We start from the raw sequence: 23,250 nt of genomic DNA, 5'->3' as shown, positions 1-23,250 counted from the left end.
CAGTACTCGCTATTATGGGGGTTCACGAGGGAAGGGAATAGGTTGCCACAATGAGGCTCAGTACACAGTAAGGAGACAGTCCACGGCAATACCACTCCTCAGCGGTGGATCAGGATGGAAAGGGTGCCCCAGCCAGTGGACTTGGCAGCTGTACCCGCAGAGAGAGGAGTCAGGATGGGTTCTGGGCTCACAAAGATGCAAGGGGAGAAAGAAAGGGCAGGAAGTGGTCAGTGGAGATAGCCAGAGGCTAAACCATAGAAAACCCCTTGCTGGATTCTTCTCTTGAAAACAGCGCCTGCACACAACAAGGACTCAGCATGTGAGAGGTCTTCCCGAAGAGCGTAGGATTGAAGAGAGAAATGGAATCGAAACTCAGCAGGACTCTAGTGGAACCGGTTAGGGAGCCTGGAAACGGAGAGGAGCAGACACAGAAGCCTGGTACTTTAGAGAGAGCATGACGATTCATGGCAGCAACTTGGAGTATTTAGTAAATGCGTTACCCATATGGAAAAAAATAAAAGTAGATCCCTACTTCACATCGTTACAAAACATTTTTACATGAAAATATAGAAGCCTGTCTTTATGATCTCTATGAAACGAAGCACACCCTCACAATGCATACTCATAGGAAAATATTGTTAATTCTGATTGGCAACAACCAAGTCAACGCCAAACTAAAATCTTTTTAATTCAATAATTCTGTAAGTAGGGCTTACTATGAATAGAACAATGCACGTCTAATGTGTTTGCTCATCTACATCGTACACGCTTAGGGGGCAGCTACTACTGTCGTCATTACGTATAGACGAGGAAACAAGCACAGAGGCCAAGTGATGCGCTTCAGGTCTCGTGGCAGGTTCAGAATCTCGCGATCTAACCAGAGGATGCTTTCTTAACCGCTTTACTCTTCTGTCTGAGCGAAAGTTAACACAAAAACCGTAAGGCAAGCCATAGATGGGCTTGTCTACACACGAAACGGATGAGGTACCTGTATCCACAACACGTCAAGAGCTAGTGTACTTGAAGAAAAAGGAAGAGGAAGACACAGTTGAGGGTAAGAACAAGTAAGCATGGTCCGCCGTATTAGTTATGAGGAAAATGAAAAGTTAACAGCGAGACTCGATTGCTGATTGATTTTCCGTCAACTGGTGGAGTATAAATTAGAACAACTTTTCAGAGGCACGAGATCATCTCCAGTTAACCTGGAGATGATACTACCTCCCCACCCAGAAGATTCGCTCCCCTCCAAAGCACGGTTCTTCAACTCAAGCATACAAAATAATCATAATATTTAAGTCAGTCTGACCCCAGTGAGCATGCTCAAATCACTATGCTACATAATGTATAACAGCATACTCTACAGAAGTTAGTGACCTAGACATAGCATCGAATCCACAAAAATGAAGTAGGATATTATCAGAATACAGCGATATTTGTAAGATTTAAAATATACAAAACAATACTATATTGCTTCTGGATACATAAGCATTAAAACTTGATATCAACTTGATATTAACTCACAGCAACTGTATGGGATGGAGTAGAACATTCCCCATGGAGTTTCCAAGTGTGTAATCTTTATGGAAGCAGTTTGCCATGTTTTCTCCTGAGGAGTGGCTGGCGGGTTCAAATTGCTGACCTTTCAGCTTGCAGCCTCGTGCTAAACCCCACTGCACTGCCAGGACTCCTGACCTAAATTCATACAATGAAACCTGTGAGAACTGGAACTTGATGAGGCTACTTTGCTTTTCTGGGCCTTGCAAATTTCCCCCTTTGATATCCTGCAGTTGATCTCATTTCTATTTCTGTTAAACTCTGCTCTGGAGTCAGTCCTAACTCATAGCGACCCTGTGGAACAGGGCACACCTCCCTGGGAGTTTCCTAGACTGTAACTCTTTAAGGGAGTAGAAACTTTCCTTTTCTCCAGAAGAGCGGCTGGTGGCTTCAAACTGCTGACTTTGCGGTTAGAAGCCTAACACGCAAACCACTATTTCACCAGGGCTCTCGCTTCCTGTGTTAGACAGGGTTCTCTAGAGAAACAAAACCGGAATGCTAATAATTATACACACACACACACACACACACAGATAGATGCAGAACATAAGAAATAAACAGTTAATTAAATTATAAAGCAGTACAAATGGCTCAGTGCAACTCACTCCTGTGATAGTTTTGAGACACTGCCGTCCTTCAAGTCTTGAGGGCCACTGGGTAGTCCTCTGTAGAGAAATTCAGCCTATCCGGGCACAGGCAGCAAACAGCAAGACAGGTCATCAACAGTCAGCCAGATGACAGGGTCTGACAGTCCCCAGCTCAAGAGATGTAAATTCCAATGGTGTAGCAAAGCAGGTCTTGAAGGAATCTCAAATTACAGTGACACAGTCCACAGGTTAGGTGTCCCACAGGTAGTGTAGCTTACAAATGGAGGCACAGAACAAGCAAGGCAGCTGCACACTGGTCCGATGATCAAAGAGCAAGAGTCAAAAAAGGCAAGGCTCACCGAACCATTTATCTTCACCCTTCAATGGATCCCACATGTGTTTATCAGCCAGGTTGACACAATGAACTAACTACCTCACTTCCTCTTAGTGGAAAATACTTGAGCTTTCCTTCTCTGACACGTTTCCATCTTCCTTAAGTTCTGGCTTTCATGGGTTTTAAGGCGTGTGAAAGAATAAAAACTTGTGATGAACATAAAAAATTAGAATGGGTGCTTCATTTGGGGAAAGAGGGAGAGAAATTGAGATCTGCGAAAGGTACATGGAGGCTTCACCTCTACCTGAATGTTTTATTTCCATTCATTCATTCATTCATTCATTCATTCAGAAAATAGAACTCTCTACGTTCCAGGAACTGTGTTACACATCAAGGATGTCACGAAAAGAAACCAGACAAAGATGTTTGTTCCCTAGCGAGGCCAAGATGCTGAACAAACAAGAAACACAAGAAATAGTGACTGACACGGCATATTTAAGATGTTCTTAAAGGAAGAAAATATGGCAAAATGTTACAATTGAACAAAGTTGAGGGGTGGGAGATTTAACTAGTACACTAGTCTCTCTATATTCTTCAGCATGCTTGAAATATTTCATAATTTTGGCAGGTACTCAGGGCCTGCGGTTTGAGCAGAGGTGGGACAAGGGACCAGGAGGGACCAGGCAGACCTTGGGGCAGCTAGCTGGGGTGAGTGGGTGGAGTCAGGTGTCATGCATGGATGTTGAAAACACCACGGGAGGCGGAGGAGGAGGAGGAGGAGTGTGAAAGAGGTGAGTCCCACCTTGGATGCTGAGTCTTGGATATCTGGAGATGTCCTTGTGGAAATGCCCAGGAAGCAGTGGAAATGAGAATCTGATGCTCAGGACTGAGAGAACTAGACTGAAGCGAACCCACCGCCACTGAGCCGACTCCACCTCATGGCAGCCCCGTGCGTTACAAAGTAGAACTGCTCGTTTGTCTTGGCTGTCATCCGTCACCGAATCTTTCTGTGATGTCACTTGGTGGGGTCGAAATGTCAACCTCTTGCTTAGTACTCATGTGCAAATCCACCCATGGACCTCAGGCAGAAGCCAGAGGGCTGGAAATCTGTAGTGTGTGAGCAGTATCATGGGGCTATGTCTTTCAAGGCGTGTGCCCGGTTCATTGAAACGGTCAAACGTACAGACATGAAGTTGACAGTAGCTGTGCGATCTGGAGTGGTGTTCCCTCTTTCATTTCTGATTCGGTTACATGTCACCTGGGAATTAGGTGTGTGATCACACAATGATGAAAGAAGGGGAGGGACCGTGGAGGAGTGCACTGTACTGGGAGAGAGGTGAATGAGGGGCCCTGGAGGAAATAGAGAAGGCTCAGCGGATGCACTATTTGATTACTAGCCGGAGGTGCTTCCAAGAAAGACCTGGAGATGTGACCTAAGTGTCACAACCTTGAAGAAACCCAATGGAGCACAGTTCCACACAGCACCAGACACACATGCAGCTCGTGTCTTTAGGTTTGGGAGGCTTGGGTAAAGCCAGTCGGGGAGGCTTCGTGAGGAGGTAGCATTTCAGTGGGTCTAGAGATCGTCCTGAGTACACAGGAGAGGAGAGGGCAGGACATGCGGCACAGGCTGTGCAGAAGTATACAGTGTGGGGGGACATGCTTGGCAGAACTATTGAGGCAGCCACATCGGAAGGGCTATGAGTTCACAAGTGTGGCCTTGACCCCAAACTGAGGGCTTTCATGAGGTCTGGCAAAGATGAGGCATGAGGCACATGCCAGGCCAGGGAAGGGCGCTTGTCTCTCTTCCCTCTGCTGACCACTGTGGGGACCGTGCTGTGGGTCCCTTCCCTGCTTCAGGTTGGCCTGCAGCCCAGGCTGCAGGGAGTGAAAAAGAAGTGTCTCTTTCCAGCATCCTGCGGCTTCTTCTTGCTGCTCTCCGTGGTCATGACTGGCTGTTTCCTGTGGCAGTATCAGCTCCCCAGGCTGGAGGCTGGTGAGTTTCTCCCCTCACCCCCAGGGCTCATCCTGGGACCCCAGAAGGGAGAAGAGGCACATTAACACTAAGACTCAGAAGCTCCTGTCTCCATCCTGGGTCCCGCTCTTCGGTGCCTCGATGCCTGTGTTGAATGAATGAGATTTGTAATGTCCCTGGGGCTTCTTGAAGCTGCCTAGCCTGGAAGTAAAACTCGGGGTCACAATACAAGTGCAAACACTGTTTCACTGACTTGGGCCTTAGCCCCCCCCCATGGTAGGATGGATCCTCAGATCCAACCTCCCTTCACAGACGGGCTGCACCGCCACTACACGCAGCAACCTCTGAGGAACTCCGCCCGCTCTCCAGGGGCAGATGCTGCCGCGTCCAGAGTCTCTCCTCCCTGAAAGGAGCCCTGGTGGTGCAACCTTTAAGCAAATGGCTGCTAATCAAAGGGGGAGCAATTGGCACCCACCCAGGGGTCCCCCAGGAGACAACCCCGCGTTCTGATCCTGTAAAGGTGTCAGCCAGGAGAATCCTCTCTGGGACATTGCTACTCTGTCACTTGGGGTCACTAAGTCAGAAAGGGGTCCCCGGTACCCAACAACTTCTCCTTCCTGGGCTGCTCAAAGCTCCACAAGGAACCATAGGGCTGGGCTTGTCTAGCAGGTCCTCCGTTGCTATGGCAACCCCTAGCCTGCCAAGGAAGTGCTCCTCAATCGTCCGGAGGGCGGTGCCTCGCTCCTTTCCTCCCAAGCGTCCTGTAACAGATGCCCTTGCTCAGGGCAAGGTGCTCAGGGCTCTCCAAAGCAGGGAGATTGCACAGAACCGGCTCCTTTTCTTTTCCCGCCAGTTCCCACCCCACCCCACCAAGCCTCCCTTGGTGCCGTTAGGAATATCCACAGCAGCACACATGCCAATTCAACTGTTTCCCTTTCTACCCGGACGTTCAGTGACGCCAATTACATTGTTCAAGTTGTCCCGCTGCCGCCACCACCCTCCCCCTCCTTTTTCTGAGTGGCTCCTCCCCCATTTACACACTCACTGTCCCCCAGGTAGTTTTCTATTCAATCTTTCATCCTTCCCACATTTTGATCAGGATTCTTTTATAGACTCGTTGATCAAAATATTCGGTGATGGTAGCTGGCCTCCATCCAGTTGTTCTGGCCTTCCCGCCCCCTCCCCCCCATCTGGCCTCTTAAGCCCCACATTTTAAATTAATTCCAACAGGCCAAAGATTATGGTCAAACTGCCATGAAAGTTTCCAATGATTTATCTTCAGTTTTTCACTTGTTTGCCACAAATGGCAAACCAACAGGTCATGGGCCAGCACTGGGTCTGTGGCCCACCAGGGCTTAGGTTCCCCTCTTGCTCAAGCATCACCCAAGAGACTGCAGGGATGAGGACTCTCAGGTCCCAACCTACACTTACTCAGTCAGACCTACATTTCAGGATTGCCAGGAGGATGGGAAGTAAGCCAGATGCAAAGGAGTCAACAGAGAGGGATCCCACTCACAGGAAATATCTAGATTAGGCAAATGCATTGAGAGTTTCTGTTTGAGATGTTGAAACACTCTGGAACTAATTAGTGTCCAGGTGGGAGGGAGGGAGGGAGGGATGAAGGAAGGGGAGAGAGAGAGGTTTTTTAAATGTGTGCACATACATGTTACAGAAGCATGACTGTAGCCACCTGCTCCACGTGTCTCCTACACCAAGCAGAACTTAGGGTCTAGCTGAGGGGGATCAATTCTTAAACCTAAGTCATGGAGTTATTGAGAGATCCTGTGTAAGGTCTGCAGTGTTCCTGTTTGGAATGGTACCAGTTATCTGTCTATCTGCTTTCATACAGATTGCTTGGCTGGGTGCCATCCAGTGATTTGTCCCCGAGTGACTCCATGTGACACAGTGGAACTGCTTCATAGGTGTTTCTAGGCTCTGTTATTTAAGGGAGCAAATCAGAAGATCTTTCTCTTACTGCGAAGAAAATAACAACCTACAAAACCCTATGGGGCAGGTCTACTCTTTACATGGGTCCTTATGAGGACAGCATCCAACAGCGATACTGTCATTACACACCCACTGCCAGGGAGTTGATTCTGACTCAGCCGCCCTAGAGAGGACAGGGCAGAACTGCTCCTGGGGGTTTCCCAGACTAAATCTTGATAGAAGCAGACAGCCTCATCTTTCTCCCATGAAGCAGCTGGTGGGTTTGAACTGCTGCCCTTGCCTTTATCAGTCCAGTGCTTAGCTCACAGTGCCACCAGAATCCCTTACAGTGTCATTAGTGAATAACACGTCATCTCACACTTTTTAAAAACAGTTTTATTGGCACTTCATCCCCACATCATAAATTCAATAGTTCAGTCATATCGAGAAGAGTTGTACAATCTTTACCACATTCCATTTTAGAACATTTTCTTTCTCATTGTGCTCACTGCTATTCATATAATTGTGGCGAAAATATGCATTGACAAAACCAACTCCAACTCAACAACTTCTGCATGTACGATTCAGTGCCATTGATTACACTCTTCATGTCACACGACCTTTATTGATAGCCCCTCCAAATGGTTCCACCACCATGAAAATGAACGCAATGCCTCCGAAGCACAAACTCTCCCTTGTCACCCTGGCTCCTGGTTCCATTTGTTCTTTCTTAACCTTCTGATCTTCGTCTTGGGTAAATGCGGCCCTTTGGATCTGAAGTGGCTGATGATTCTATTCTATCTGAGCCGTAAGCCCGCTCTCCTTTTGATTTGAGTTTTTCCTGGGACCGCCTACAGAGATCCCTGTCAGAGCAGTTGTTAATGGTAGGCGGGCACCACCTTCAGGTCTCAGGTTGATGTGTGCACGGTCCCTCAGTGTATTGGACTATCTCCAGCACCACCTTTCTTTGCTCTGGATGGGCTGAGACCAACAGTTTGACTGTAGATGGCTGCTCTCGAGCTTTAAGACCCGGTTGCTGGTGGAGAACCTTCTTTGTGAACTGTGTTATATCAATTGACTTTGGTGCCCCCCCCCCAAGATTATGGTTCTGATTTTCCTTTGTGGTTATGTGTGAGAATGTCTCATGACTTTGCCACCTGTGTGCTCCACCACGTTCAAGGGCACACGTGCAGCGAAGGTAAATACACACATGCAAATACCCTCTAGAAAGTCTACAGTTATTCATGGCCATACTCCCACTCTTCCTCCCACACCTGCTCAGCAGGCACGTCTGTCCAGGCATTTACTCATAGGTCATCACCATCCAGGGATCGTGTAAGTGCCCCATTGCCTTTAACCCTTACAACCCTGCCAGCATCTTCCCCTGCCGCCATCACTTTTCTTCCAACCTCCCTCGTATGGTATAATGCCTTTACTTTCATCCACGTTAACACTCATCGACACTCTATCCCACAATAACTTCCCCTCTCTCCCTTCCTCTCTGTGTTAGGCAGGAGTCTCTAGAGAAACAAAACCAGGACACTGATTTTTTTCATACACACACACCCCGTATATACTCGAATATAAGCTGACCCAAATATTAGCCGAGGCACCTAATTTTACCACAAAAACTGCATTAAAATGTGTTGAAAAACTTGGCTTATACACAAGTATATACAGTATGTGCATGTGTGTATATATATATCACGAAGTAATATAACAGCTAATTAGTCCACACAGCAGTACAGAGGGCTCAGTTCAACTCACTTCCATGCAATAGTTAACATACTGGAAGTCCTTCAACTCAGGAGGTCTGCTGAGTCCAAGGTCAAGGAAGCAGACAGCTGGGTCTTCCTTAAGGCAGTGTAGGCGGTCTGGCCACAGGCAGCAAACAGCAGAGTGGGTCACCAACAGTCAGCAAGACGACAAGATCTGACAGTCATGCTTCAGCAGCATGGTGAAACAGGTCTTTCTTGAAGGAACCTAAGGCTCTAGCGATATGATCCCCAGGTTGGCAGTCCCACAGGTAGTTCACGAGTTGAGGCAGAGAACTAGCAAGTCCAATGCTTGTCCGATCACCAGAGAGCAAGAGAGAGAGGTGGGGCTTGCTGAGCCATTTATTTCTTTGCCCTCCAACAACCTGCGACCTTATTAATCTAACATGTTCCTATTGGCCAAGTTGACACAACAAACCTATCTATCACACTCTCCTACCTCTGGAAACTGTCTAATAATGTTTCTTGCAGTGTGGAAACATTTTCTTGGCGTTTTTTACAATAGTGGTCTCATACAGTATTTGTCCTGTTGTGGTTGATTCATTTCACCCAGCATAATGTTCTTCAGGTTCATCCAGGTTAGGAGGCGTTCCCAGGTTCATCATTATTCTGGAATGTTCTGTAGTATTCCAATTGCATGCATGTATCACAGTTTATCCACTCTTCCACTAATGGGCTTGTAGGTGGTTTCCCTCTCTGTGCTATTGGGATAGTGCTATGATGAACTTGGGTGTCCAGAGTAATGTGAAGTTTCTGAATTTTGTAGGACAAATACCAAGGAGGGTAAGATGGTGTTTCTAGAAGCTCTGGTGGTGTAGTGAGGTTGGCATTGGTGTTAGTTTGGGTAGACTAGAGAAACAAATCCATGGACACACCTATGTGTATAAGAAAGAGATTTATATACAAGAGCAATTGAACATTGAGAAAACATTCCAGCCCAGTCCAGATCAAATCCATAAGTCCGATATTAGCCCATATGACTGATATCAATCTATAAAATCCTCTTCAGACTCATGAAACACATGCAATGATGCCGAATGCAGAATGATCACAGGCTAGTGGGTAGAAAGTCTTTGGATTCAGTGTCATTGGAAACATCTCAGTTCTGATAGGGGTCTCTCTATGGCTTCTCCGGCTTCCAAGGTCTAGTTGCGTCCATGTGGCTTGTCTTCTACAAAGTCTCCCAGGGAGTAGCAGAGAGAGGGGTGTCTTCCGCCTCCAAGGAGGAAGTACCAGATTTCCCAGAATTTGCAGGAGAAGGCCCTGCCCACAGAAGTCTCATTGGCTATCTCCAGATTGACAGCCTAGACGCCACCCCTACACTCAATCCTCAAATTGACACCAGATTAGGTGACGACCACAGCATTTCAAGCCTCCCACCTGGAATCGTGAGGCGCCTTTCTGCTCCCGTGGAACTACAGCTTCAGGAAGCCACGGGCCAGTTCTACTCTGTCCTGTGGGGCTGCTACAAGTCAAAATCGACACAATGGCAGTGAGTTTTAAAAAATATATATTTTTAATGGTATTCCTGTTTCCAACTTTTGGAGGCAGTGTCAAGCTGCTCTCCACAGAGACTGCACCGTCCTCCAGTCCCATCAATGACGTCACGGGTTGTGGTTCTTTGTCACTTCCACCTCTGCGATGAGATGCTGAGTGTGGTGTGAGCTCATTGCTGCTTTGACTTGCACCTCTCCAGTGGCATTGGGTGTGGGTATTTCTTCAGACGACTGTTTGCTGCCTGAATGTCTTCTTTGGTGAGATGTCTTCTGCCCAGTGTGAAAGGGGATGCGTTGTCTGTTGTTGAGCTGTTTTCTATACATTTTAGAGATTAGTCCCTAGTCCTCCTATGTCAGCGGTTCTCAACCTGTGGGTCGAGACCCCCTTTGGGGGTTGAATGACCCTTTTACAGGGGTTGCCTGATTTATCACAGTAGCAAAATCACAGTTATGAAGTAGCAACGAAAATAACTTTATGTTTGGGGGAGTCACCACATGAGGAACTGTATTAAAGGGTCATGGCATTAGCAAGGTTGTGAACCACGGACATAGAATTAGGAGTACAGAGAGATACACAGATAGACATGACTGAGCCTGCCCCAAGGAGCTGGGCCTGGTCAAGTTGCTGGTCACATGGGGGCTCAAGCTAGTCACATGAGAGAGCACAGGGCAGGACTGTGGCTGTGGTGGGTGGCAAGGGTGGGGCTGCCCCTCACTTCCCAGGCATCTTCTGCTCTTTGTCCCTCAGCTGTCCAGTCTCTGTACCCTGATAGTTCCAGGCCAAGGCTGCTGCAGGCTGAGGAGGGCTGGCCCCAGGAGGTGGCTTTGGCCTTTGCCTGACCCCTGGACTTGTATCCTGATCTCTGTCCTCACTTACCACATGTTCCTTCTAGGTGTTTTGGGACCAGATGAGACCTCTGCCCCTGTGAGGATGTGTCCCCGGCACCCTGAGCCTGTGCCCTTGGCCCACCCTCTCCCTGTGTTGAAGGTGGCCCTAGAGAAGGTCAGTGATGACCTAGGAGGGGATCGGGTGTGTGGGAGCCACACAGGGGCATTACCTTCCATTCATTCACAACTTCAACATGCAGTTCGTGAGCAAAGCACAGGGAATGTGGCAGGAAGAGGAGACAGTCCCGATCTCAAGAGGCGACTAACTTCAGGATGATGGATATTAGTTTATGGGTTTGGGGAGGGCGAGAGGAACCTGACCTGGCACCAGGGAAAGCTTCCAAAGGAAGCGGTGTTTGAATAATGGGTGGGGGGTAGGTACTCCAGGCAGAGGGAACAGCATGTGCAAAGGCCCAGAGGCAGTGGTGTATGAGGCACATACAGAGGAACTTTAAGGCAGATGAGGGTGGGGAACGATGAGCCAGGAGAGGATGAAAGAGTTGACAGAACAGAATTTCTTGCAATATGATCAAGTGCACACATGTACACACACACACACACACACACACACACCACAGTTCATGCCATTGCCTGGCAGTTTAACAGGGCAGCAACTAGCCACTTGGACAAGCCACTTCATCGATTGTGGACACAATCTTCTCATCTGAAAAATGGGGAGAAACTGGCTCTGGCAGACTACAAGGGTTAAAGGAGGCGACATAGGAAAATCACTTCATCCCATGCTCGACACAGTCTAGGAGTCAGTCCCTGGGCAGCATAAACAATTACATGCTCCACTACAAACAAAGTGGGCGCTTTTAAACTGATCCCCATGACCCCGGGGAGTCCCTAGCAGCCCTCTGCTCTCTCTTCCCACCAGAGGCCCTGGGAAGACAGGTCTGGTGCTGGGCTTCCATGAACACCCCACGGCATGCATTGCCCTACCACGCACCAGGCTGCCAGGAGCGGGACTGCGCAGTGACAACTGGCTGGGCTGCGAGTTTGGCTCATTCTCATGTCCGATAGATGCCGGCTGTTGTTGCTGCTGCTGCTGTGAGCTGTCCAGTTGATTCTGACGCACAGTGGCCCTGGAGGGTTTCCAGGCCTGGAATCTTTATGGGAGCAGGCTGCCAGGCTTTTCCGCCCAGGCAGTGAGTGCTGGGGTGGGTTTGAACAACCGACCTTCTGGTTCGAAGCCAAACTCTTAACCATTAAAAATGAGCTATTGCCAATCAAAGTCCAAAAAAGGCCTGTAAACTCTGGCCTCTCCCATACCAGGATCAGACTAGACCTTTTGCTGGGTATCTCGGGAATCCGACCAGGGTTAGACTGGAGCAGGCTAACACTCTTCCCTTGTGTTTTCTACCAAGGAATAATCGTCAAACAAAACTCTCAGGGCTACAGTCTCAGGGGACGCCAAGGTCAATTGGCATGGCAGAGTCCACAAACACAAGGTGCTGCCTCCGACTTTGGTGAGCAGCATCTGGGGTCTTCAAAGCTTGTGAGCAGCCATCAAAGGTGCAGCTATTCGCTGTCTGTAGGAAAGAAGAGGCCAATCGAAGGCACATGGAAGCAATCAGTCCGATGGGCCATGCAAACACCCATCGGACTAATGGTCTTCATGGCCCAGGGACCAGAAGAACTAGACAGTGCCCGGCGACCACTGCCAACTGCTCTGACAGGCACCAGTCACACTAGAACATCCCGGATGGAGTGAGGGAAACATGTGGAACTATTCTCAAAGTCATAAAGAGACACGCTTACTGTCAGATGAGACTGGTGGGGCCCCGAGCTACGGCCCTTGGTCACACTTCAGGTCTTGCACTGAAATCGCCCGACTTAGTTTTCAGCCCAAACAATAGACAGGTCTATCAGGGGAACAGTAACACTAGGGCGACGTGCCCACCCTGGGAATATCAACCACTTGCTATCGAAAGGGCAGCATTCGCCCAAGGACAAGGTTCGGGAGGGTTAGGCGAGGGCGGGGTGGGGTGGGGTGGGGGAATGGACATTGGCGACCCAGGGAGGGATGGTACACTGTGGGGATCTCAGTAAGCGCAATGAAACAAAAAGTGTGTGAATTATTGAGGCCAAAACGGATGATGCGGTCAACCTTCACCCAGTTCACATTAAAAAGTCAGAGATAAAGGAATACTCTTATATGGGGAAGCCTTGTGTATAGAACCGATTCCAGGGAACAGGTCTGTCTGAAGCCAGGGCCAGGGGCATGGCTGGGCTTGCGTCTGGAGACTCACTGGGAGCCCTCAAAGGGTTCGGGGACACATGGAGGGGAGCATGGCCAAGTAGAGGGAGCCAGTGGGCAGAATGATGGGGGTGGAGGGGCTGGAGGGCTCCATCACTGCACCTGCACCTCCTGCTCCCCTCCCCCCGCAGGTGGACGGGATCCTGCGTCAGGTGATGTCTGCCCCAGGCCTGGCCGCCATGTCTGCAGTTGTTGTCCATGATGACACAGTGCTCTGGACAGGGAACTTTGGGAATAAGAGTGGCTCAGACCCCACTTCTGGACCCCCCAACGAGTACACCATGTACCAGTCAGCCTCTAGCTGCGGCGTGGGGTGGGGGTAGGGGCTAGGTACGGCAAGGAGAGTACCCAGGAGATAAGGAGACACAGGAGAGAATCACTGTTGGGCATTGAATTTACCAGGACCCTTTATTGAATACTGATCTTTTTAACAGACGAGGCGACTGAGAACCAGACAGGACCTGTGAATACCCAATGTCCTAAGGGTCACAAGGGTGATAGGCTAGGAAGGAACCCCGTCCTGGGAGCCCCTTACTGCACACCTCCCAAGCTAGATGGGCCCCATTGTGCACCCCTCCCCACCACATGCTACAAAGGAACCAGGAAGAATTCCTGGGGCCCCCTGACAGTCAGCAACAGTGGCACAATTGCCCTGGGCTTGGGGTCTCCCTTGCTGGGTGCTGCCTGCAGGATCCCAGGGTCCTGAGGGAGCCAGCACCCATGATGTGCCTTCTCTGGGCCAGACTTGGGGCTGCCAGCTGTCATCTGGGGTCTTGCACTGAGCACTATTAATTGCCAGCGAGGCTGCGAACACTTCCCATGAACCGCCTCACTCAAGCCTTCCTGCAGCTGCCCGTGAAGCAGGCGTCATCCCCGCTTTACAGCCAGCCAAGTGGGGGCTCAGAAAAACCTGGCCACTTGCCCAAGGCCACACTGCTGGTGAGACCCACAAGTGCACTCCACAACAGGTCTGTGCCAGAACGGGCAGTGTTTGGCGAAGGGCCAGGCACAGGGAAGGTGTTCATCCCACCTTACCCCACCGCTTCAGGTGTGTTCTCAAGTATCCCAGGGGCTGGTTAGTTCCCATCTGAGTCGCTGAATAAGGGTGGATCGAATGGTTGCTTTTCTGGGAGACTGGAGAGCGGGGTGCAAGGCAGGGGGTGGGTGCCCTCTGTATCCTCATTCTCATACTCACGGCCTAGCATCGCCAGCGTCTCAAAGATCTTCCCAGTTCTCATGCTGTACCGCCTGTGGGAAGAAGGCACTGTGGCCTCTTTAGACGACCCCCTGGAGCGGTCCGCCAGCACGTTCACCATTAACAACCCCTTCGGCACCGCGTCAGCCCCCAAACTGCAGCCCTTGATGGAGGAGCTGGGAGAGGGTGGCCCAACCCCAAGGCCTTCACCTGTCACCCTCCGAAGGATGGCCAGTCAGCTCTCCGGTGAGTCTCTGAACGTGTGCAAGCCATCCCGAACCATTCAGGGTGGGAGAACTGAGAAGCAGGTCCTCATCCAGCCAGGGTGGGCCCACACTCTGCTCTTCTGGAACCAGCCAAACCTCCCTCCCACAAGGCTCGGCTGCTGCCCCAACTATAGAGAGATCTGAGAAGATCAAACTGAGGTGGATACTGGGACTGAGACCAAGTAGGCAAATCACGATCAATTGTCGGGTCAAAATCAGGTTGAGTGCTTAATAGACTAAGAGCAAGTCAGTGAGTCTATATTGTAGACAATTGACAATGAAGACCTGCTTTCCCTTATGATATAAAGAGGTCTACAAATCAATATAAAGCCCATCCACACAACAGAAATATGGGCAAAGGACATGAGTAGACATTTCATATAAAGTGAAATATAAAACAAATGGTTCTTAAATATGAATATGAAAAATATTACAGGATGCACATCATTTATAATAAGTTAAATGCAAATTAAAACTACACCAAGACACATCCCTCCATCAGGTTGGCAAAGATCAAGATGGTAGAAGCACTGAGTTGGTGAGGTTATGGTGGAATAGACTGTCTTACATTGGCGTCAGTTAAAAAAACATTGCCACAAAAATCAGAAGCCTTTATTCAACACAAACAGCACACTCTGAAGACATGCCTTCCATCTCGGTGCGTATGCACTTTGGAAGAAGGTGGTGTACGCATCGCTGTCACCCCCCCCCTCCCCTGGAGAATTCTCTGCCTTTGTATTCAGACGGCAGTCAGGGCATCGTCGTGGGACCCAACTCATATTTCTTTCCAATCTTCTTATTGTTTGGGGAACAAAAAGAAGTCTGAAGGGGCAAGATCAGGGCTGTGGGGTGGCATGGGGTGAGGTTTCCCAAGGGAATTCTTGTAGGAAAGCCTTGCTACCCTGGAAGAAAAAAGCAGGTACATTGAAGTGATGGAAAACCATTCCTCAGCGCAATTTCCCTGGCCTTTTCCTCACCAGTGCCGTTTCCCGTTTTCCTCAAGCGGCTTCATAATAAGCCCCTGTGATTGTCCTGTGTCCCTGGAGAACCATCTCTCAAGAGGAGGCTGGTGCAGTCCCCAGCCCAGTCCCCGTAGCTTCCCGAGCTGGCATGTCACTGGCCCAGCAGATGCTCTTGGCAGCCAGGGTTGTGATTGGAACTGTCTGTCTGCGGGCGTCCCAAGGAGACGGAGACAAGGGCATCGCTGAGAGGGGCTGTCCGCAGCCCTCCACCCACTGCAGAGATGGGTTTAAATGCATTTTGCTGGGGATAACCCTGCCACTCAGGAGCCCACCTCTCAAATGTGAGTGGTGGGCGTTTAAAGTGGCATAATCTGTACAGAGAGCAACTGCCCAGCATTGGAAGCAATTTAAAGTGGTGCAGCAGCTAAAGCGCTAGGCAGTTGATAAACCAGTTCAGCGATTTGAACTCACCAGGTTTCTATAGGAGGAAAGGCCAGGCGGTCTGTGCCTGGAAAGACTGCCGCCCAGCAAATCCTAGGGGGCAGTTCTACCCTGTCACTCGGCGTCAGGATCAACTCGACAGCACACAACAGTAACAATGACACAATATAGAATACTGATTTATGAATTATAATAGAAATATAGTTTAATTTTGTATGTAGTCTATAATAAATTAATATATATATATTCTTTGATTCAGCAGATTCACTTGGAGGAAATTATTTTACAGATATACTCCCACCTGTGTGAGCTGGACGGCTCACTACAGATAGTGGTTCTAGATCCCCAGCCTCTCCATGGGAGAAAGGCGAGGCTGTCAGCTCCGGTAAAGATTTACAGTCTCGGAGACCCGGTTTAGCTTTGCTAGGAGTTGGAATCCATGTGCTCGCAGGGAGTGTCTACTTTCTGGTTGGCTGTGGTACACGGAGCACACGGAGGCACGGTTCTGCTGTGTGTCACAGCGAGAGATTCCCAACCCCTAAGTGTTCATCAGAGAAGGAATGGCTACCCAGTCCAGTACTTTGTAACTCCAAGGAGAGGACTGCTCTTGATGCACTACGCTGGAATCTGATGCATGTTAAATGGAGATAAAAATATACAATGGGGACACACACACACACACACACACACACTGTACACACACACACAAGGCTGTTTGTTGCACACAGGGTTGCTGTGAGACAGAGCCGATTCACATTCCTTAACAAAACATGCATAATGTACACAATTCATAATGCCTGTACTATATGCAAATACACACATTCTTTTATATGTACCTAACTCTCTCTGGGAGGCCACTCAAGCACTTCTGAGAAGAGCGCTAGGTAGCTGGGGGTAGAGGTAAGAAGAAAACGACTCATGGGCTACTCTTGGTGCCTTATAAATTCTAAATGGTAACCTAATAAAACTGATTATGTAAGGAAAAGAAATCAAGTAACAAATACAACAAGCCAGCGAAAAACCCAGCGCATCTGACACATTTCCTTATCCTCCAAGGGCCAGCTGAGCAAATGGCTGGCTGAGTATGTCTACTCTCGGATAAGGCTTTGGACTCCCACGAAGAGTGACAGTCCTCCCCTGGCCTGGAGGGTGGCTCTGAGTTGGCATGCACTTGATGGCAGGGAGTTCGTCACCTAAACCTCTGCTCTTGATTTGGGAGCTTTTCCCAGCCTTATTCAGCCACTGGCGCCTCAGAGAGAGACCACTGCAGGGGCGAGAGCCCATGGAAAGGTGAGCGGTACAGGCTCACTCAGTTCTGGGATCAGATTGTAGCCCAGGACCTGGAACTTCAAGTCCTCAACTACTCACCGCCTTGAAGCCATCCCCGGGACAAAACAGATGCTTGCAAAAGATGGGCTGGAAGGAGCCCTCAACTCTATAACCCTTCTGATCCCTGTCACACGCGAAACACCGAAAGCTCAGGGCTCAGAGCTGCCAGCTCTATGAAGCCAGCTTCATCTGACCTTAAAAACATTTCATGGAATTAAACTTGATAATCCTTGACCGAGCATTTGTTCGGTGCCGGCCCATGGTGAGCATGCCATCAGCCATGACTCATCCTCACAGTGGGTGGTCCCGGGCAGCATTCCCTCCTTCCTGGCAGGAGAGCCCGCTCCCTTCCTGGCCAGCACTGCACAAGCAGGCCCTGCCATCTTCTAGCGGGGCCCCGTGTGCCGCTATACTGCAGAACATGGAGTTTCCAGATGAAAATGAACAGGGAGAAAAAAGGCTGGTGAAATCAGCCAGTGAAAATCCCAGAGTTCCCCACCACTCCACGCCCCAGCCCTGCACCCAACCCGATTCCTGATTGCCAGCAGGCCGGGCACTGCTTCACGGTTTCCTTCTGTCCTGCGCCGGGTTGCGTGAGCTGGGGCTGACTCCGACCAGCAACCACCACCAGTGAACCTCACGGGCGTCCTGAGTTACAGGAAGCACTTCCCCCAAAACAGAGGGGCAGACTAGGGCTTAGAGAGGTTATGTGACTGGCAGGTGTTTAAAATGTACAACTCCACTGGAAGAGACCCACTATCCCACCCTCCACCAAGTCACTGCTGCGTCCCAGCAGGTCTGACCTGTACTCCTTCCTAGGGCTTCCCAGAAGGCTCTGCTCTACTTCTCTGCTGTGGAGTGGCAGCACCCAGGAGGCCCTGAGCATGCTCAAGGATGACATGCTGGTGGCAGACCCAGGAACCAGGTGAGGAGTGTGCCCTGGGGCACTGCCACCAGTTAGGAACCTTTCCAGGAGACCTTCCTGGCCGGGAAAGGCTCAGCCTCGATGGTCGGAGGCAGGAGACACTTCAGAACTCATCGAGACCCAGTGAGGGCATCTGCACCCCCCCCACCCCCCAGAGGTGGGCAGCTGGACCATGAATCCAGTTCTGTTGGAACTTCCCATTCGTTAACCCCACACTTACTGAACACCTACACTAGATGCCCAAGCCCCGAATGGAATTGAGTCAACTCTGACTCTACCTGGAGGACAGAGTCCCGCTGCTCCCCAGGGTTTCTGGGGCAATACATGTTGATACAAGCAGGCTGGTTCATCTTTCTTCTAGGGCGCAGCTAGTAGGTCCACACTGCCCACTTTGGGGTTAGCAGCTAACCTACTATACCTGAGGGGTCCTACGAGGGAGGCACCCACCCAGGATATGCTAACCACTGGACTACCACAGCAAGCAAACCCAAGCAGGTCCCTCCTGTGCTTTCCTGTGATGGAGACACACAGATAGGGGTTTGGCCCAGTGCCTGGCGGGAGTCAGTGGGGGCACTGCTTGATTTAGGGAGCGGCTGGAGTGACCACTGGGCACTCAGCAAAGCCCAACTCTCAGGCTAGGAGGCTGGGTAGTTCGACTCCTGGTTCCCCAAGTAGTGCCCCTTTTCCAAACTCTCCCTTCCCTGTGCCTCTACCAAATGCCGACCCTCAGGCCCACTTGTCTTAAGAAGGACCCAGGTAATGCAGAGAAAAGAGCATTGCTTGGGCATCTGCAGACTGGAGTTCTTCCAGTCCTGCCACAAACTTGTGTGACCTGGAGCGAGGCACTTCACCTCTGCCAAACAAGGGGCTGGGCTAGAGTTCAGAATGGCTTAGTAGAACTGCTTAACAGAACTGTGGTTTTCCACCCATCCATGCGCCTTCCAGAAGCGCTATTTTAGGGATTCAGAAACGGCCTGGGAAAACAGGGAGGTCATTTGATTGGTTATTGGTGTCTGTCCACAGCCTGGAGGAAAAAAGAGGCAGAACCCCGACTTACATTAGGCTCTCTGCTACATGAGCTTTCTCATTTTCCCTCCAGAATAGTGTAACAGCTAGGTATATTTGTCTCACCCAGCTGTGACCCTGGGCAATCTCCTGCCTTTCTAGACCTTACTTTTACCAAACGTAGAACTGTTATTTGTCAGCTAGCAGGCTGCAACTCATTGTAACCTTATGTATGAAAGAATGAACCGTTACTTGGTCCTGTGCTATCTTGTGATCCTTCAAGTGTTCGCTGGCTGATTTTTGGAAACTAGATCGCCACTGGTGAAGTCTGGAAGCTCCCCTGAACTCTGTGCACGCGGTGACTCTGCTGGCATCAGAAAAGCGGCTGGCATCACTTCCAGCATCTGAGCAACAAGCAGGTCGGGACAGTACAAGAAACAGTGGCAGCTGAAGTGTAGAATCAGGAGATGTAGCCAAGCATCAGGAGCCCTGGTGGTGTAGGGTTACAGGTTGGACTGCTAACCACATGCGCAGCAAGTCTGAACCCACCAGCCGCTCCGTGGGAGAAAGATGAGGCTTTCTGCTCCAGTGAAGAGTCAGCCAGTTCTACTCTGCTCTACAGGGTTGCTAAGAGTCAGCATCAACTCTATGGCAGTTTATTTATGACAACCCCCTGCCCCAGTCTCTCCTGGAGCCACCTCCAAGCCAAACCAGTCCAATAAAAGGTGGTGGCATTTTTTTTTGTTTGTTTGAAAGGAACTTTTATGTCACAAAAGAATCCAAGACCCTGTCCACCTTTTATAGCCAAGCAGACCAATGAATGATTAGATCCCATGGGTAAGGGATCTGGAGGATGTTTTTCTTTGAAAAAAATTTTCTTTTTTTTTAAAGCCACACAAACCATTATTTTGGTTTGAGGGATAAGGAATCTGGAGGGATTTTGTTTGCTTCTAAAGAGACATAATCTATATCTATACATACATACATATATGCACACACATATATTACAGAGGCCGTCTGGAGACATGAAGTCAACGATAATATCCTGTTAAACCCTCTATTTCCCCCTTCCCCCAATCTCTCCCCTCTACCAGGGCTGATGGCAGTTCAGATCTCCCGAGTAGCGGGGAGAGAGTATGTCGAGCCAGGAGACGGCCACCCCCGCCACATTCCACTTTCCACTCTCCCTCCAGGTGCCATTGCAGCACACTGGCCTCCTCGCTGCTGGCGCACGTCCTGGCAGCCCACACGGCCCAGGGGGACTACCAGCGATGGGTGACTCAGAGTCTCTTGGAGCGCCTGGGGCTGGCCGACACGGGCTTCGACCTGACGCCCTCGGTGCGCGCCCGCCTGGCGGCTGGCTTCTACGGCCGGCCGGCCCCGCTGTACGAACTGGGATGGTACCGCCCGTCCGGCCAGATGTATTCCACCCCTGCCGACCTGGCCAAGCTGGCCATGCTGCTCCTGGGCGGCAGCCCCCAGAGGCTCCTGCGGCCCGACGCCGCCAAGATGCTGCTGGCGCCGCTGCTGGCCTGCCCGGGCGCCTACTTCGCAACGAGCCAGGCACGCCGTGGGAGTTCCACGCGCAGCGGGGCTACCGCGTGGTGCGCAAGGACGGCGACCTGGACGGCTACGCCGCCACCCTCTCCCTGGTGCCCCCGCTGCGCCTGGGCCTCGTGCTGCGGCCGCCCGGCCCGATTTGGTAGCCCAGGCCTACGACGCGCTCCTGCCCGCCCTGGAGCGAGCCTTCCGCGAGGCGGAGCTCCGCCCGGCGCCGCCCGTCAGTGCGCCCCTTCGCAGGCTACTTCACCTTCGCGAACCTGACCTTCGACGAGGTGCGCGCCGGGCCCGTGGGCGAGCTGCGCCTGCGCCAGTTCGGGCCCCGCGTGGAGGCGCTGGTGCCGCCCGCCTTCCGCACGTTGGCACTGCGCCACCTGCGCGGCCGCGTCTTCCAGCTGCACGTGGCCCGCGAGTTCCCGTGCCCGCTGCCGCTCGGGGACGCCTGGCTCTCGCTCGAGGCCCAGCACGGGCAGCTCGTCCACTTCTACCCACTTGACCCCTCCGGGCTGTCGCCTGGCTTCGACGTGCCCGGTCTCAACACCTACCGGGTGCTGAGGCTGCTGCACGAGCCCGCGTTCAAGACCCAGTGATACAGACGCCTCCCAACTCTGGCCCAGCGTGATGGAGAAGCCAAGGCAAAACCTGGAGAGAACCCAGGACCTGGCGACGTGCAGTGGGTGCGCCGACTCAGAGTGGGGTCAGGTGGCAGTAGTCAGTTGTGGGGACTGTTCCTTGTCTGTGACGGAAGAAAACGTAAGGTCCGAAATGTAAAGTGATTCAGAAATGTGCATAGTAAGTTGTCGGAGTCCTTCTGTGTTTGTGGAATCTAATAAAGATACGGACTTGTATTTTGTCGTTCTCTCATCAATATCGTTAGCTAAAATTTATATACAATGAAATGGGCTTTACTAAGCATGGTGTCCTTTTCCAGGGACCGCCCTCTCTTGATTTCTTGTCCAGATTAGGTGAGACAGCCTTGCCATCTCAATTTGAAGGATCATTCTGGCTGTCTTTCTTTCAAGATAGATTTGTCTGTACTTTTGACAATCCACTTTCAATAATCTTTACTGGCTCCGTAATGCAAATGCATCGATGATTCTTTGCTCTTCCTTATTTATTGTCCACTGTGCACATGCGTTTGAGGCAATTGAAAATACCCTGGCTTGGGCGGGTGCACCTTAGTCCTGAAAGTAACAGCCTTCCTCTTCAACAGCTTCAAGAGATTTTGTGCAGATTTGCCCAGTGCACTGTCATTTGCTCTCTTGACTGCTGTTTCCATGAGCACTGATTGTGGATCCAAGCAAGATGGCAGGCTTGACAAGCTCCATCTTTTCTCCGTGTGTCATGATGTTCCTGAAGGGTCCAGTCATGAGGATTTTTGTTTCCATTGAGTTGTCATCAGTGTTGAAGGTCACATCCCCGATTTTCATCAGCAAGGCTTTAACTTCTCACGTTCAGCCAGCAGGGTTGTGCCATCTGCATGTCTCAGGTTGTTAAGCCTTCCTCCCATCCTGATGTCACATTCTTCCCTATCTAGTTCAGCCTCTTGGACTATTTGCTCAGCATACAGATTGCAAAAACTTTTAAATTTATTTTGTTGCTGAGAATGTAAACAGCAAACCGTGTCATTAATCCAGTTTCAGCATGTATTATTTAGTGACATCGACTGTATTCTTTGGATTGTGTAACCATTCATCCATTTCTGTGTTCTCCACCCCTGTGAACAAAAATTTACAAAGGATCTTTTTTTTTTTTTCAAATGAGTTGCTTTAATTCCAGATGGTACAGAATTCTGGGCATCACAAAGACTGAGCAGCTCTGGCAGGTTCTGGACTGGGTTCACTCTGACTAACAGCTAAGACAGAGATGGCTGAGTGAGAAGAACGAAACATTGTATGATTTTTCTTCTTTTTAATAAAAGTTTATTCTTAAATGTACAGCAGGCTCCAAGACAACACTGCATTCTAGCTCTAAGTGGCAACAACAGTTCTAGCAGGGAATCCAGATGTCTACACAGGAACGGAATCAAGGGCCATCATGGCCTCAGCCACCAAGAACAGCTCACTTTTTGCCAGACTTCTTAATTCCACCTGTGGCCAGGGGCCCCTTCCCCGCGGCCTTCGCCTTTAGCTCCTCCAGTTTCTTTTGTTCTTCCTTCTGTTTCTGCTTGAAAGCCTTCTCTTCCTCGTCCACCTCCTTGTTCTGCTTCTTGGGTTGTTTCAGGGGCTTCTTCTTGCCACCTTCGCAGCCCGACATGGCGCCTGCCGCCCCTTCCCCAGACCTGCCACCGAAAGCGCAGCTCAGCTCCCCGGCCCTACCTCGTCAGCCCACAAAGGATCTTAACTAGTCTTTTGAGTAGCTGTAATTAATTTTATCCCATATAGAAAGTTCTTAAAAGCATAGTCCTCAAGGCAGACTTTTTCTTTTTTCCCCACCTTCAAACCAAATTCAGTGCCCTTGAGTCGATGCCGCCTCATGGCGACCCTGTAGGGCAGGTGGGACTGCCCCTGAGAGTTTCTGAAACTGTGACTCTTTATGGAAGTAGAAAGCCGGTCTTTTTCCAGAGGAGCGGCTGGTGGTTTCAAACTTCCCAACTTGTAGATTGCAGCCCAATGTAATCCTTGGCTTCCCAGGAGAAGGAAGTCATGCTGAAGCCTAGCTTGTGATCCAAGTGGTTTTTTAAAAAAATAAAGAATAGAAGTTTCAGGTGTTACAGTAAACTGAACCCAGGCATCTTCATGGCAATGCACACCCACACATGGCGGCCTG

At 50.3% G+C, this 23,250-nt stretch overlaps 2 protein-coding genes across 2 annotated transcripts; one reads left to right on the top strand and one right to left on the bottom strand.

Annotated features, from left to right (window-relative positions):
* Window positions 1-170: 170 nt before the first annotated feature.
* LACTBL1 (lactamase beta like 1) lies at window positions 171-21,071 on the top strand. The gene is given in 10 exon segments (XM_075538462.1): window positions 171-185; window positions 4,348-4,471; window positions 10,541-10,650; window positions 12,930-13,087; window positions 14,001-14,239; window positions 17,811-17,916; window positions 20,115-20,470; window positions 20,473-20,610; window positions 20,613-20,709; window positions 20,711-21,071. Coding segments are annotated over 9 exon segments (1,614 nt in total). The 5' UTR covers window positions 171-185; window positions 4,348-4,422.
* A 1,458-nt stretch (window positions 21,072-22,529) lies between these two features.
* LOC142433743 (translation machinery-associated protein 7-like) lies at window positions 22,530-22,790 on the bottom strand. Its single transcript, XM_075538458.1, has one exon. The coding sequence runs from the start codon at window positions 22,735-22,737 to the stop codon at window positions 22,543-22,545; it is 195 nt and encodes a 64-aa protein (XP_075394573.1). The 5' UTR covers window positions 22,738-22,790; the 3' UTR covers window positions 22,530-22,542.
* Between the last annotated feature and the right edge of the window lie 460 nt (window positions 22,791-23,250).

This window comes from Tenrec ecaudatus, chromosome 1 (assembly GCF_050624435.1).
Source record: "Tenrec ecaudatus isolate mTenEca1 chromosome 1, mTenEca1.hap1, whole genome shotgun sequence".
NCBI lineage: Eukaryota > Metazoa > Chordata > Mammalia > Afrosoricida > Tenrecidae > Tenrec > Tenrec ecaudatus.
This window is presented reverse-complemented; position numbering and strand designations above follow the sequence as displayed.

Excerpts from the sequence above, each read along its gene's own strand:
- LOC142433743 (XM_075538458.1), bottom strand. The coding sequence starts at position 22,737 with ATGTCGGGCTGCGAAGGTGGCAAGAAGAAGCCCCTGAAACAACCCAAG.